Source organism: Onychostoma macrolepis, chromosome 01, assembly GCF_012432095.1.
Source record: "Onychostoma macrolepis isolate SWU-2019 chromosome 01, ASM1243209v1, whole genome shotgun sequence".
NCBI classification, from domain to species: domain Eukaryota; kingdom Metazoa; phylum Chordata; class Actinopteri; order Cypriniformes; family Cyprinidae; genus Onychostoma; species Onychostoma macrolepis.
In genome coordinates, this window is record NC_081155.1 from 37,146,223 (window position 1) to 37,162,260 (window position 16,038).

The following is a 16,038-nucleotide window of genomic DNA, read 5'->3' on the forward strand; positions in this document are numbered from 1 at the left end:
TACATTTTATTTAATAAAATATATGGTTTGATTTTATTTTCAGTTTAATTTTGTTTTAATACAATAAATAAAATTTTATAAAATAAAATAAAATAAAATAAAATAAAATAAAATAAAATAAAATAAAATAAAATAAAATAAAATAAAATAAAATAAAATAAAATAAAATAAAATAAAATAAAATAAAATAAAATAAAATAAAATAAAAATCAGGTGATCAGGTGTATCTTGTATCATCCTGAAGGGTTTTGTTTTGAGATAATGACTGGCTGACTGTGCATTGTCTGAACACAGATTCTTACCTAATAAATACATAAATGGACATTAATATTGATTTAAGTCAAAATGATTTTATTAAGAGGGAAAACAGCAATACGAGACACAAAACTAGCATACAGTAGCATGCATAAAACAAAAAATTATAATAAAAAAAAATAAAAATAAAAAAAACAAGTTAATTATACAGTATAGTTAAAACAATCATTATGCAAAAATATTTGACCAATCAGTATTCCAGAAAGCTGTATTTTAATGAATAATTCATCTATTTAAAGTCTACAGTGATTACAAAGGCTTTGGTCTTGCAAGTGGTTGTTTTTGCTAAAATTTATATTCTCCAGTTTCATCTGAAACATTTTCCTGAAGTTCTTAAACAAGTCTGTATTAGTTTGCTGCTAATAGCACATTTTCTATTAATAATACAGTGCTTGCTAAGAAAACATAGTTCTGAAATTTCTTACAGTATATTTCTTCCTCAACTTCACACTAATCTCCAGCAGCTGTTATTTAGAGAATTTCAGCCTTATGTATTATGTATTTTTGGGTTTTGTAACCAACCAAAATTAGAGTTTTAAAATCTCTTTGACTTACACTAATAGAACGTTCAGCACTGGCATTGATCTTTGGATCCGTGGCCTTTGACCCGCCTGCCTTTAGCTGCTAACGTTTGCTGCCTTGCAAGCACCGTTATTTCCTTCAAGAAATGCAAATGTGGTTCTTTAGTCATTCTTTATGCAGGTACTCTGAATATATCTGGATGTAAGTCCAAACATATTTCTCTCTCACTCACTTATTCTCCACAGAAATGAGGTCCACCCAGGTGTTCATTACGGCCTGATCGATTCATCTCTGGCTAAGCTGATATCATATTTCCCTCCTGATGAGCGGCATTATTGAATAGTGTAGATGTGGATGAGGAGCAGCAGGAGCCTTTTCTGCTTACAGTACAGCATAATGAATGATGTGATATTGCTTTATAAATATGTGCATAGCCTGGCTGTGCTAGCTGATGTGAGATCCTGTGTAACAAACCATTGCGTTTCTGTCAATAAGTTTGTAATGGAGAGTAAAACAGGGTTGGGTTTATTTGACTCATACTTGTTAGGGATTGTACCATTAAATGCTGAAGACATCAATCCTTGCCATAGGGCATTTGTTTTTGTATTTTTTGAATATCTGCTAGCTGTTTAGGTGTGTGTCTGTGAACTGCTCTGTCTTGTGTTTGTGGCTATATACTTAGACAAGCATTGAGTATTAGGAAAGTTGCTGCTGCTGCTGGTGGCTGGTCATTCTCACTGCCATTTGTGTGTCACCATTACTTACTAAGATAAGAATTTAAAAATAGCGAGAAGCAGATACAGAGACATATGGAGAAAGAATAAAACACTGATAAAATAAATAATAGATTGAACCATTTAAAACTTTGTGCTTTTTTATCTGAAAGAATTATTTAATGCTCAACAAGGCTGCATTTATTTGTCCAAAAATACAGTAAAATAGTGATATTCTGAAATATTATTACAATTAAAAATGTCTGTTATGAATTGTATTTTTTATTTTTGGTCCCACTTTATATTAGGTGGCCTTAACTACTATGTACTTACATTTAAATTAATTATTTGGTGCAATGCACTTATTGTGTACATACATGTTTTTACATTGTACTTATATTTTAAAAAATACATATATGTAGTTACATCTGTAATTCATTTCTGTAATTACATTTATAATTACACTGTTGACCCATCCCTTACACCTTAACCCACCCTTAAACCGACCCAAACCACCAAACCTGTCCCTAGCCTTACCCGTATCCCACCTCAATAGCAGCAGAAGTGTTTTGCAATACAATATGAACACAATAAGTACATTGTACTTATTTTTTGATGCAAGTACATAGTAGTTAAGGCCACCTAATATAAAGTGTGACCTTATTTTTTTTTTTTAATATAACTTATTCCTGTGATGGCAAATATGTAATTCCTCAGAAATGATGCTAACATGCTGATTTAATGCTTAAACGTGGAACATTTCTTATTATTATCAATGTTGAAAACTGCTTAGTTTTTTGTCGAAAATACATTTATTTGTTTGTTTCATTCATTCATTCATTCATTTAATGAGTAGAAAGCTTCAAAGAGCAGCATTTATTTTCTTTCTTTTTTGTAACATTATAAATGTCTTTACATGACTTTACTTTGATCACTTTAATGCATTTTGTAATTAATTCTTGCTGAATTTTCTTTTTTTTTCATAAACTCCCTACAGTCCCCAATGACGGTTTCTAAAAAAAAAAAAAAAAAAAAAAAATTCTAACTGATTTTTCTTTGACGTAATAAAAAAGTGTAAAATGATCATGCCACAGAATGAGAAATGAGAAATGCTGAGAAAAACCATGGTACTCTATAGCTTGTGTTTACTGATGACCTTTTTGAGGGCCTTTTGACTTTAATAGACAATAAAGTGGGGGAGAAAGAGGGAAACAGGACATTTCACAGGCCAAATTTGAACCTGATCCCTCTTGTGTGCTCATGTTTGCTTGCTTTTTGCTCTCATTCACATTCCTCCCCTTCTCCCTCCATCACATGCTTTCACACTGAAGATAATCTTTTTGTTTAGTGGTGTGTCTTGTGATGAACTCCAGAACGAAAGGAGATAAGAGGAGCCCGACCTCCTACAATCACTTACTTGTTGGGATGATCTTCCCCAGCTCTGGCGGTGTCTGTGTGGGATAGTCAGGCCCAGAGGAGGGGGCAGATTGGCTGATAACATGTCTTTGTCTGTGGTCATTCAGTCTTTCTCTGATATCTCTTGACCTCGTTTTTATCTGGGTGCTGTGCCTGTCTGACATTTCATGGTTCCGACCCCCTCTTTAACCTGCCCAACCCTCTCGGCTGTCGTGTGACTTGAGAGAAAGCAGATATCTTGTTCTTGGTATTTGGAGAATTTTGAAAGCGAACTCAGTGGTTTTCCACTGGTCACCATTACATTCTCAAAATGACAATGATGTGTTCAGAGACCCTTCAGGACATAATAGCCAGAACCTCAAACAACATAGACATGTTCTGAGAGAACAGATCTCTTTTTGGATCTTTCAGTGTGATATTTTATATATATATATATATATATATATATATATATATATATATATATATATATATAAAATTCTATTTTAATGTTATATAATAATATTATATAATATGTATATATATATATATACAGTATAATAGTGTTTGACAGTTTGTTTGTTTGTTTGTTTGTTTGTTTGTTTGTTTGTTTGTTTGTTTGTTTTTTAAACAATCTATATCCATTATCAATGCTCTATAATATTCCTCTTAACTGTCACTGTCCCTCTGCGGACGTCTATGTTTACTTCACTATTTTACAATTAAATACTAATCTAATCATGACAAACTATATATCATTGGAAAGGTCTAAGACTCCTAAATAGGTACGTTACCACGTTTTTTGTTAAAAAATTATGTAGGAAAAGTAATAGATTAATTTATGACAAGAGTGGACCTGAAAAATCTACATCATAACAGGAGTTCTGACCTTTGTCACAGAAAGTCTTCTTAGTTGCATTTTTCTCTATTACGTATTAGAAATCATAAGAAATTATATATCAGTTGAAAACTTTAAATCTCAAAATTCATCCTTTGAAACCCATTTTAAATTCAGACATTGCATTACCATGGAAATGGCACATCATCAAATTCATGTTACAAAATGTTTTCATTCATGAATTATAAAAATGTAAGTTTGGATAGCGCACTATAATGTCTCTGTTCAAAACTGTGAGTGACAGTTAAGGGGTTAGTAAATTGTTCATATACATGGATTTATATATATATATATATATATATATATATATATATATATTTTTTTTTTTTTTTTTTTGTATTTAAAAATGGAGGATAACCCATAATTTGGTCTTTCAGTTAATTTAATTTAATTTATTTATTGTTTGGGGGTGGGGGGTGCGTGTGTGCGTGTGTGCGTGTGTGAGTGTGTGTTGGTATATACACAGTACCAGTCAAAAGTGATTAATAAATAATGAAATGTTTTGTTTTTAAAAGAAGTCTCTCATGCTCACCAAGGCTGTATATATTGAATCAAAAATACAATAAAAACAGAAATATTGTGAAATATTATTACAATTTAAAACAACTGTTTTCAATTATAATATATTTTTGGCAGAGCTGAATTTGCATTAGAATGATTTCTGAAGGATCATGCAGCATTAAAGACTGGAGTAAAGGCTGCTGAAAATTAAAATAGAAAACATATTTTACATTTTTAAATTGTAATAATATTTCACAATATCACTGTTCTACTGCATTTTAAATACAACCTTGATGAGAGACTTCTTTAAAAAATAAAGAAATAAAAAGAAATAAATCGTACTGATTCCATACTTTTGATTGGTAGATAGTGTGTATATATATATATATATATATATATATGTGTGTGTGTGTGTGTGTGTGTGTGTGTCTGTGTGTGTGTGTGTGTGTGTGTGTGTGTACTATAGTGTAAAATATATTCATTAAAACAAACCTTTACTAAACTAAAATTAACAACCACAACCAGATAAAAACATTACTAAATCATTAAAGATCTCAATATCTCAATAGTGTGGATAAACCCCACAGGGATACTGGTCTAAATGGAGACCTCATCTTTACTTAAAAGCTGTCATTCTGTTATTGTGAATACTCATTGTGTCCATTTGTGCAAGAGAAAAGTAATTTCTACCATATTTGTCCTCTTAGTAAATAAAAAGCTTGATGTTTTTCTGTTGCTGATTAGTCATGCAAGAGTTTTCAATTCAAAGCCTTGTTTTTACATGCTGATTTATCCATGGCATAAAACAGCATGGGTGTTTTTTTTCTCTTTTTTTTCTTCTTCTTTTCTAATGGCCAATCAGGAACACTGGAGAAAAGGCCAGAGAAGTTTAATGTTCAAAACAGCTCTCTAATCACAGTCAGTGTGGCAGGACTGAATAAACATCCGCAATCAAAGTCTTTCATACTTGTGCTTATCATTTCAGGCCAAGAAGCAAAAGATGTTCTGGATTGCTTTGAATGAAACTATAAGCATGTGATCTAATGTGTGTTATATAGAGAGAGACAGGAGACCGGGTGGTTGTCACAAAGGACTGGATCTCAGTTTCGAGTCGAATCACAAAAACGTGTTTTCATTAACAGTGAACATATATGTGGGTTCCAGACACCTAGTTTCATTCCTAGAACATTTTTGTAAATTCTGTCCTCCAAATTAAAATTCTAATAGCATTTTTTATTAAAAAAAAAAAAAAAAAAAAAAACTGCTGAAGAAATAAGTAAATACAGTAAAACAACACATAAGTATTTTGTTCTTCAGCAAGTTGGTTGTCACATTTATATTAGGGCAAATTGAGAAACTTAAAACATTTTGTATGTTACCATTAAAATGTAGGGCATGTTGTCACAAAAGATCAATGTCTGTTCTGTATATATCATGAACTATATATTTTACGTGAGCAATAATTAACCATGTAAATGTTCAAAAATGTTTTTGTAGTTAAGACTTACACAGATTTGACAACTAGACCCGGTCTCAGCTATATATTGTATGTAATCCGTGTGCATTTGAGAAAGAATTATGTCAAATGACTACAGCATAAAATAATTCTGCACTTATAGACAGAGAGGCCACACAATTCGAAGCCCCAATTTTAATGCAAGTCTTTTCAGCACTTTGTATTGGTTTATGGCAATATGGTGTTTAGAAAACTATCCAATGGGCTACACAGGTTCAGAAAAAAGTATATTTATATATTATATTATATATATATATGTTTATATATATATATATATATATATAGGTTTATAGTTATTTGAAGCTTTAAAAGAGAACAGTACACACTTGCACACGTGAAGATAACCACAATGTCAGATGAAGTATCCATAGGCCAATGAGAGGACAGAATCGGCTTTTCTTTTCTTTTTTTTTCTTTTTTTTTTACTTTTTCCATTTTTTTGTCCCCCACATCCACTCTTTTTCTAAAGATAGTAACTTCAGAAGAACACTTGACCACACTGATTAAGAAGAAAAAATAAACGACTATAGAAAACAGTCAAGTCTAAAACGGATAGTTGAGTTTATAATGCACATAGTTTGGGCTGCTCTTTGTACAGTACGTTTGTACAGTGTGTATGCGCGCGCGCGTGAGTGAGTGTGTGTGTGTGCGTGTTGAAACGGGTAAAGGGCTCAGATAGTTGGTATAGTTTACAGTGGACTGTAAACAGAGACACATTGATCATAGAGCGGCGAGAGTGAGGAAACAACCGTGTCCATTGATCCTCCATTTTTCTCCTTTTGTCTCTCAATCACTCCTAATCCTCTTTTTGAGCTCTCTCCCTCTGTTCTTCCCTCTTCTCATCCAGTTTTTCGGAGGAGATTTGGAGAGGTTTCTCAGTCCTGCTGAGAATTCTCAGGGTCTTTACGTCATCGGATCGCATCCGATTTAATCTGTTTCAGACATCCGACAGAGCTGGGAACGACCAGATTGTCCGTGATTGAGTTCAGTAAAAAAAAAAAGAAACGAAGGGAAGTTTAAAAAAAGAAACCCTTGATGCTTTTGGCCGGTTGCGTTACTGTGCAAACTCACGCTTTTTCAGGAATGTCCACGCGGAAGGTGCTAGGAAATCCTTTTGCGTGCTATAGGGCAAAGAACAGGAGAACACGTTAAAATCTGATTCTTACCAGTACAAACATTTATTTTCCCAAACTGAGTCCAATCTCACAAGGAAAAGCATCGCTGTAGCTGCATTTATCCATGCACCACAAAAACATCACTCATAGTTCAGACAATTACATTAAAAACAAATTGGAGTGAGAACTGTATAAATGTTCTTTTGTGTAATTTGTTCAGTCAAATATAGCACATAAAATGCATTTTATATCACTTGTGCTGTGCTGAAAATTCTTTACTTAATTTGGTGTTAACCAAAAACCAAACCAGTTAACCAAAATTGACCAGGCTTTTAAAAATAGATTATAAATCTTTTAATATGCTATATATTCTCCAAATCTTGGATTCTTTTTCTTTTTCTTTGTTTTTTTTGTTTTCTTTGTTTTAACTGGTTTTGTGTTTATTTTTGGAACTGATTGATCCCAGGTCTCATTGATCTGGGCTCATGTTGTTTTTGAAAGAAAAAGGAAGTATTTGTGGTTAATTTTGGCAGTATTCACTCAAAAACTGAGATGCATAAACTCAGATTAATTAAGCTAATTGAAAAGAAACAAGTTAATGAAGGAGACTGAATCCAGTATTTGGAAATAATATAACATAACAAAATATTTATAAGTTATGAAAAGACCTGTTATTTTTGACTGGGAACACTACAAGTGTAACAAGGTAGGGAAACAATTCCAAAAAAAGTACCAAAAAATTAAATAGGGAAGTTATTATACCTTATGTGAGCAAAGACCGTAAGTTTTGTGCAAAAATGTTGGCTAGCATTTTCAGGAAAAAGAACATCCTATCTTGGATGTTCAAAATGGCCCAACATGAGGTATATAGCATATAAAATGTAATAGTAACTTCAATATTTCATCTACATTTAATACAATTTTAGATTTTTATTTTAATTTATTTAATATTTTATGTAATAAAATATGATCGTATAATATGAAAAGCCATATCTGACATCAAAAGCAAATCAAGGCTTTACAGAACCCTTTGAAGCACTGTAAAAAAATAATTTCCAGAGTGACATTTTGGTGGTTTGCTGATAAACGTCAGTATTGTGACATTTTCTTGTGTGAGTGTTACCCAAAATTCCTAGTTATAAAAGAAAAATGCAGTTAGCAAATAGCTTAGAGGCGGGGCATGTGGATATAAGGTTTGTCATATCCTCATGTCTGGAAGAATACAAACACATGCACATGCACACTTAGTCTCCGCCCACAGGAGAGCACACAGTGTACACTTGTCCTCGCTTTAGTACAGTAGTAGTTATACTGCATTAAAACACATACAGTAACAAAGTGATAGATGTGTCTGCGGCTGTGAGCGTACACTACCACAGTTTGCATGCTATAATCAGAGGCGAGGAGGCAGGGCGCTATGACTGTCGCAAGTGTGATTACAGTAGAGTGGTGACATGGTGATTAGAACAGACATGGATGAAAAACAGGTAGATATTGTGGGATTTTATAAGGTGTAAATGAAAGCTGGAAAATAACGACTGCCACTCTATATGGCATGCCATGCATTTTTGTTTATAATGGCATAAACGTGCTACATGATGGTGGAAAATGTGCTAAATTGTGATTATTGGAGATGCAGAACCATGTGATGAGATATAGTTATGTTGTATAAACAAACCATGTCTTACATGATTATGATGAAGATAGATTTCAGCTTAAGGAAAAGTCACAGCACAAAGTATGTATTATGTAGGTTTGGATGACAAATTAGTTGCAAATTCAGCATTCATGAGCCAAATTTGTAATAGGATGGTTTTTCACCAGTGTCTTCAGATGCTTTGGGGAGAATTTAGAGGGCAGGGAGAGGACAAAATGTTGGACACAACTCCACACTTTCGCTCAAAAAAGTCCTTTATTGATATGTCCATATATTATACATGTAGTGTTTTTGGTTTTTGTCATTTTGCTTTTGAAGGAAAGGGGAAAACAAATTGGAAAGTAAGAGAATAGGTCAAGAAAGGGTGTTTTGAGAAATGGGATTACATATTATTTTTAGAAATATAAATAGTTCTATACAAACAGAGCCATGGGTTAGATTTGGAAAAGAGATGACGGCAGTGGATCAGATCTGGGGGGTTCAGAAATCGTACATTTTGAGTGAGTACTCACACAGATAGTTGGGTTTGTAAGGCGCTCGGGCGCTTGGTAAGAGTGTGTGTAGCTCGTGGCGTGTGAGCGTGCCGTGGTGTGACTTGTCTTTGCCGAACGTGGAGAATGATCTATCATCGGCCCGATTGCACGTATCGCCCGGAACCACGCTCTCCTGTACCTCAGTGTCCGGCACCGCGTCCATTCCCGGGACGTGCAGGTTGCTACGGTAATCGGCGCCCTGGCGACTGTCACCAGGCATGAAGGAGGGCATCCAGCAACGGTCGGAGTGACCCAGAGCCTTGCACTCTTCAGTGCAATTGGAAAAAAGATCAGCTCCTGTGAAAGACAGAGGAAGAATGAGAGGAAATGTTAGCAAAGATCATGTAGAATGATATATAATTAATGGTGCTACTATTTTGACAATACTTAAAAATATAATTAAAATGAAATGAAATGTTGTAGTATAGTTAAAAATAAAACATATCATTTCTAGAAAATGAAATTAAATTTCTGTCATTATTTACTCATGTAAACATCATTACAAACCTGTATGACTTTATTTGTTCTGTAGATAAAAAGGAATAGATCCATGAAATGAACAAAATAATATAAAAAGAAATTAAACTATTATTTTTTGTAATAAAAATGTAAGTCACAGATTTGAAATGGGTAAATGATGATAGAATTTTCATTTTTAGGTGAACATTCTCTTTAAGCTTAGGGATTTTAGTAGTACTTTTCTTTATTATTAAAATGAGTACTTGGACACACAATTTATGGACTGCTGAACCATAAAATGGTGAAAAAAAAAAAATTCCCACAGATTTACATTTAAGCAGAGATTTGAGCCATATCTAGGGACCAGAATATATTGGAATATATTATATATAAATTATGATTATGATCTTTCACCCAAAACATCTAAACAACTCCCTAACATACAGCCACAACACCCTATAAACATGCCAGTGAGTTTTATAAATGTAAACACCGCTCGCATCTTATAAAAAAAAAAATCCCTGTTTTTGTAATGTTTCAGAATATCTTTGATATAAAAGCAAAAAAAGACCATGAATAATGGTCTAAAATGAATTAAATTAGCATGTGCGTGGGAGCGTCAATGTCCCTCTGTCCACGTTCCGAGATCTATTTAGCAAAAAAGATGTTTTATGGAAGCTACACGCTTCCTTGCACCGAGATCTTCTGCTTTCACTTTATCTGCTGTTCTTCTGTGTAACAATCCGATGTCAACAGTAATACAAAGGCAAAATTACTATGAATTATCCAGAGCGCGGAGTCTGAAATTATTCATATTTGAATGGAGATGATTATTTAACCAGACAGATTGCAAGCTTTTTACTCGTTTTATAATCAACTGCAGTCATTGTCAGGCTTCAGCAAAGCACGGTAATTGACTGGAAGGCGGCCCACTGAAAGACGGATAGTTATATACACAAAGCAGTGAACTCTCCAGCCCTTTGTTTCTCCCTCTCTGCCTCTCCCTGTCCCTCCCACCAACCGATATTAAACGAATCTGCTGTGATGTTTTCGTGCTGTTAATTTCACCGTGTCTCATCCGCCGGTCTCTCAAGTCCGTCGTACAAACACTAAGCAACACGACCAAAACTAACAACACTGGGAGAAAGCATCCTCCAAACACACAGGCTCACACATACACGCTCTTGCTTTCTGACTAATGACTACACAGAGCATGATAATTAGCTGGTTTCAGAGGAAGAGAATGAGAGGGGAGCTTGAAAGGGAAATAAATGAAAGAGAGGGGCAGAGAGCAGCGTGGCGTCACACTGAACTCTAATAAAGGCCTCTGGATTCAACCCCAGCATGAGGTTCAGTGATATACAGGGAGCTTGAAGACCAATTCAGAATTTGGATGGAGAAGATGACCACATTATTAAAGAAATAGCAGTTAAATCTTAGTGGTTATGTGCTCGACATCACAATCCAATGGCAATTCATAACTATTTACATTTGAGGCTAATTCTTATGCTATAATGCTTAACATCTCATTCATACGTCTCATTCTCACGTGCCAGTTACAATTATTAATAGAGGTGGACCTTCATGCTTACTTTAAAAAAAATAAATAAAATAAAAAATCATAAACTTTTGTACAGCAAATTGTAAATACTTATGTTTTGGTGAATTTGTGGCTAATTAATATGAATTAGTACAATCTGATTCGTACCTTTTGCCTACGTCCCAGTTACAGTTATTAATAAAGGTGGACCTTCATGCTTATTTTTTTTTTTTTAAAGGTGCTGTATGTAGGATTGACACCCAGCGGTTGAACTAGGTATTGCAGTCCAAATTCAAAATATTGGAGACGTTTTTTTCACCCGGCCCCTCCTCCTCAGACTTGACGCACACGCAGGTTGCCAGATTAACGACACCAACAGGAACGAGCGCACATGAGGATGAATACAATTAAATACACTGTGTTTTCCACCAACTGGCAACCCGCGGTGCCGAAATACAATTGGGTAAACTGGCAGTGGGCGGGTTTCACAAACCATAACAAACACAGACATTCCGGGCCGGAATGCACATTTTCAAAGGAGAATAACTGACTGTAGTATTGTTTTTCAGATAAACATGTATGTTAACTTAGCATGTTTCTTAAATATCTGCAAACATATTATGGTATTTTGATGCTTTAGTAGAGTCAAAATCCTACATACAGCACCTTTAAATCATACATTTTTGTACAGCAATTTGTAACTACTTATGTTTTGGTGAATTTGTGGTTAATTCGTATGAATTCATACACTCTCATTTGTACGTTTTGCTTATGTCCCAGTTACAGTTATAAATGGGGTGGACCTTTATGCTTACTTTTTTTTTTTTTTAAATCATAAATGTTCGTACAGCAATTTGTATTTACATTTTGGCAAATTGGTGGCTAATTCATATGAATTTTATATATTTTAATTTGTACTTTTTCGTATGGTCTGCTTGTGTCCCACTAATGCTTATGTTAAAGAGTTGACCTTCATGCTGTCTTTTTTTTCTAAAAATCGTAAATTTTTCATACAGTTCACATTGAAATTGCCACCTTGTAAAATCCTTTTTTTTCCCGCAAGATCATGTGGGCTTTGACACATCGAGTTAGGTGCTCATGAGGGAGATGCAGGTTTGAGTTCACCCCATGTTCCTGTGCTAACAACACTGTTAACAACTTTGTATTATTCCCCTCTGATTTTTTTGGGTAGTTAATGGTTAGGTATCTTAACTGTGGATCCTAATCTACTGACTAGGAACAGCACTAGTAAAATATGTGCTAAGCTTCAAAACAAAGGTCAGGGATTTGGAAGTTTGGACTAGGAGAAAAGGTAGGAGTAGGGATCAGCGTTGAGCCTTGTTTATACTGACGCATTTGACCTGGCATTAACCATCACAGATGCATGTGCACGTCACAGCATGTATACCTCATGTGCACTGCATTGGACAATTCTCTGCTAAAGAGTATTATTTTTATTCAGTAAACTATGTATAGAAATGCTCTTTATAATGAGAACAAATGAACAGACAAACTGTAACAGGAAATTTCACAGTGTAGTCAGAAGCATTGTGCTTTTAAAATGATTTGAAGTCATTCCCTGCCTGAAGAAGTCCAATACAGGTCTATCTGCTCAGCCAGCCTTCCCTCAAGTTTGGTTTGCTGCATATGAAATTGCAAGCACCCATTGATATCACTGTTGGTGTGCACACCTTTTTGCTTGTGCAGATGCATCAAGCATAAACCTGGACATAGGCTTGAATTTGGATGGGGTTTGGACTGTGTTTATTTGACAGAACTCTAGTTCCAGGACCAACAAAACATGATCCAGGAGCATACTCTGCAAAATCACAGTCAAGGTGAGCAGCATAATATGGTATGGTATGATCTATTATTCAGCACCTGCAAGCCCTGTCTTAATATATTATATGAAATATTAAACTCCTAATTTTTTATTAATGATAGAAATCATATTAGCTCTTTTATCATTATACCACAATTAAATAAGTTATTACTATGTCATTAGGTGTTCTGCACTAATGCCTAATAAGAACATTGTTTTAACTGGTAATCACTTGTCAATTATTTTGTAGTTTTTGCCCGTTTACACAATATCACATTTTATCCTGCTAATTTGGTTTTTAGTTTTAAGAGACATGCACTAAAATTGTAGTGCTACATGACTTTCATATTGAAATGTGATATTTTATATATTTAAACATAACATTTTAGTGATGAGATCCAGCAGCTTTAAATACCACCTGGATTGTATTAATGTTGCTACGTCCGGTCACATGACACTTCCTCAAGATTTAATTTTGTTTCTCATACATTCCATATGCTGCACTGCACTGGAAGTTGGCTACTGAGGATATATGTGGAAGCAATTGTTCATAAAGTCCATTACAAAGAGCCTGGATGTTAAAAATATTCTACCTGGTCTCAAGGTTGCTTTTGACTGATGCTTTTGAATGTTAGCTTCACACATATCCAGCTTCATATCTATGGGTTTTCATAGACGGTAGGTTTGTTCGGTAGCTCACGGAGTACGGAGACGTATTTGAGAGCTGAGGAGCTCCGGTTTGAATCCCGTGTAACTACGGTTTGACAAAACAGTTCAAATCTGCATATAAGGAAGTTCAAATAGCATGATTGCATCAACAAATGCGTTTTTATATCAGTTTTGCATTTGTCAACACTATCGGGTAGATTTAGGGTTGGGTTTGGTGTAGGGCATATTTCCAACAAGATAGAGCATTAATGGACAGTCCCCGGATATTTGAATTCTGAACCGCCGCAATACATACCCGAAGCAATGTAATAAAAACACAGAAATACATACCAATATCAATGTAATAAAAACGTGCCAGGGTTTACGTATTGAACCCGTGTTTTAGTGCCACTCAGTGGACATTTTTCTTTGAAACTGCAGCGAAACGTGCAACAAGGTACGTAAAAACGGTCTCGCTAAAAAGTGCACCCAGGTACATTTATGCCATGAGACCAGGTTGAACATATTATACTCCAGAAAGTGACATCATTTTGGATAGGAGCAGCACAAACTTCTTCAAGTATTAGAAATTAAATTGATGAATTATGTGATGTTTTGAGGGATTTAATCAGCTTATTTCAGTTTAAAATACCCTATACTGTTTTATTAAAATACTCTCAGTCCCTCACTGATAGGGCTGACTTTCAATCCTGTTGTGTAATAAATAATCAAGTTATATCTGACAAAAGTGCCTAGGCCGGAATCAGCGTGTACGTCTTCTATATACTTCTTAAATTCCTTCTAAAAATACGAGTATATATTTTTTTCTATTTACAGAGTTCCGTAAAAGGAATGACCCATATAAGAGTGAAGGAGTAGGAGCAGATACAGTGATGCACAAGGTCAAATTCAAACAGGTACAATGAGGAAGACCAATTTAAAAGAGGAAATTTGAAGGGAATTAAAAAAAAGAGAGAGAGGTGAGGATGAAAGAGTCTGTGGGCTGATATGGGAAATTTGATACAAAGGTAAAGACAAAGGCCGACAGAGGAGGAGAGGGAGGGGGTGGATGCATGTCAGGCCAATCTCTAATCTCTAATTCCTCGTGGCAGAAGCCCTTCTGAGGGAGATCAAAGGATAAATCTGCCCTTCTGATAAAGCTGACCATATTATGAGTGTGTGCGTGCAGGTTTGTGTGTGTATTGATGCCAAAATGAACACACAAGGGAGTAATGATTTATTAGTGCAGAACTGTTGTAATGATTTGCATAGGTGACCAGGAAGCGTGTTATTAGCGTGGCTTTGGGACCTGCATATATATGCATAAAGTGCTTTTCTGACCCATAGTATGGAGCTTATTAGTATTGCTATAGGGGACTTTCAGTAGATGATGAAGTATCATCTAGTGATCAAAGTGTCTGGTTATGTTGTGCACAAAGTAATCAGCTTGTTTGCAATGGCTCTTTCATTTACTGGACAGCACAGAAAATGCAAGATAATTGGTGATGAGGCCTTCTGGATAAATAAATGTACACTAAAAGTAGGACATGATACACCAACCCTACTCTTTCATTGCTTATAAGTTGCTCTTTTTTTAAGTATCAACACTTAACACAGTTAACATAGAGCTATAAAATGAAGATACTTTAGTTCATCTTGAAATCTCAGTTTTTTGATTGCTGACTTTGGTGTCTTGGTGCAGTTTTTGACATTTCTGAGATCTCTTATGAAACTCTAAAGGAGGCATATGCGAGATATAGCGTATTTTTCTCAGGAGAGATCTGAGAAGCTTAAGCAAAAGTCTCCATTTGCTCTCTGTATCATTGCTGTCAGGGATAAGCAAAGTTACAGAGATTTCTTATGTGATTCTTCTTTCCTTCGTGCACCTCAGTACTTCTAATCTTACAGACACAACATCTGAACCCACATTTAGCTCACATCTCTGCTCAGATGTGTTGTTAAATCCATAGATCACTTCCACAACCTGTCCACTTTGTTATTTCACCATTATATCAGGGTGATATATATGGACAGAGATATGCGGATGTACACAGTGGCGTAAATCTTGTTAAAGCAGGAATCCAAGGCCTTTGTGACATCATCAATATTAAGTACCCAGATAAACCTGACTGCATACAATCAAACTCAATGTAATTAGAGCAGCGGTCTCAAAATATCCCCACTGAGCGAGCAGACAGAAGCGCACAGCATGAGGTTCACATCGATATCACAGTGACACGCAGAGACTCATGTAGAACATGTAGGACCTGATATCATTTCATCTGACTGAGGTCTGTTTTTGTAGGCTTTGTGAAAAAGAAAACAACCGGATTGGCATGTTCTGAAGGAAATGCAAGTGACAATAAAATAATAGTGTTTTATGAATTTAGCATAATTTAGTGGT

General features: G+C 34.8%; 1 protein-coding gene across 6 annotated transcripts in view; it reads right to left on the reverse strand.

The window, feature by feature from the left end:
• The window catches only part of pcdh10a (protocadherin 10a), a 63,302-nt gene that overhangs the window by 37,050 nt on the left and 10,214 nt on the right, over window positions 1-16,038 (reverse strand). Inside the window, exons 4-6 of one of the 6 annotated variants that reach the window (XM_058774414.1) lie at window positions 9,305-9,462; window positions 6,932-6,981; window positions 5,218-6,814 (exon numbers count right to left, since the gene is read on the reverse strand). In XM_058774414.1, the coding sequence (XP_058630397.1) occupies window positions 6,769-6,814; window positions 6,932-6,981; window positions 9,305-9,462 (254 nt within the window). In that variant the 3' untranslated portion in view covers window positions 5,218-6,768. The other 5 variants (XM_058774412.1, XM_058774413.1, XM_058774416.1 and 2 more) reach the window with 5 other exon arrangements.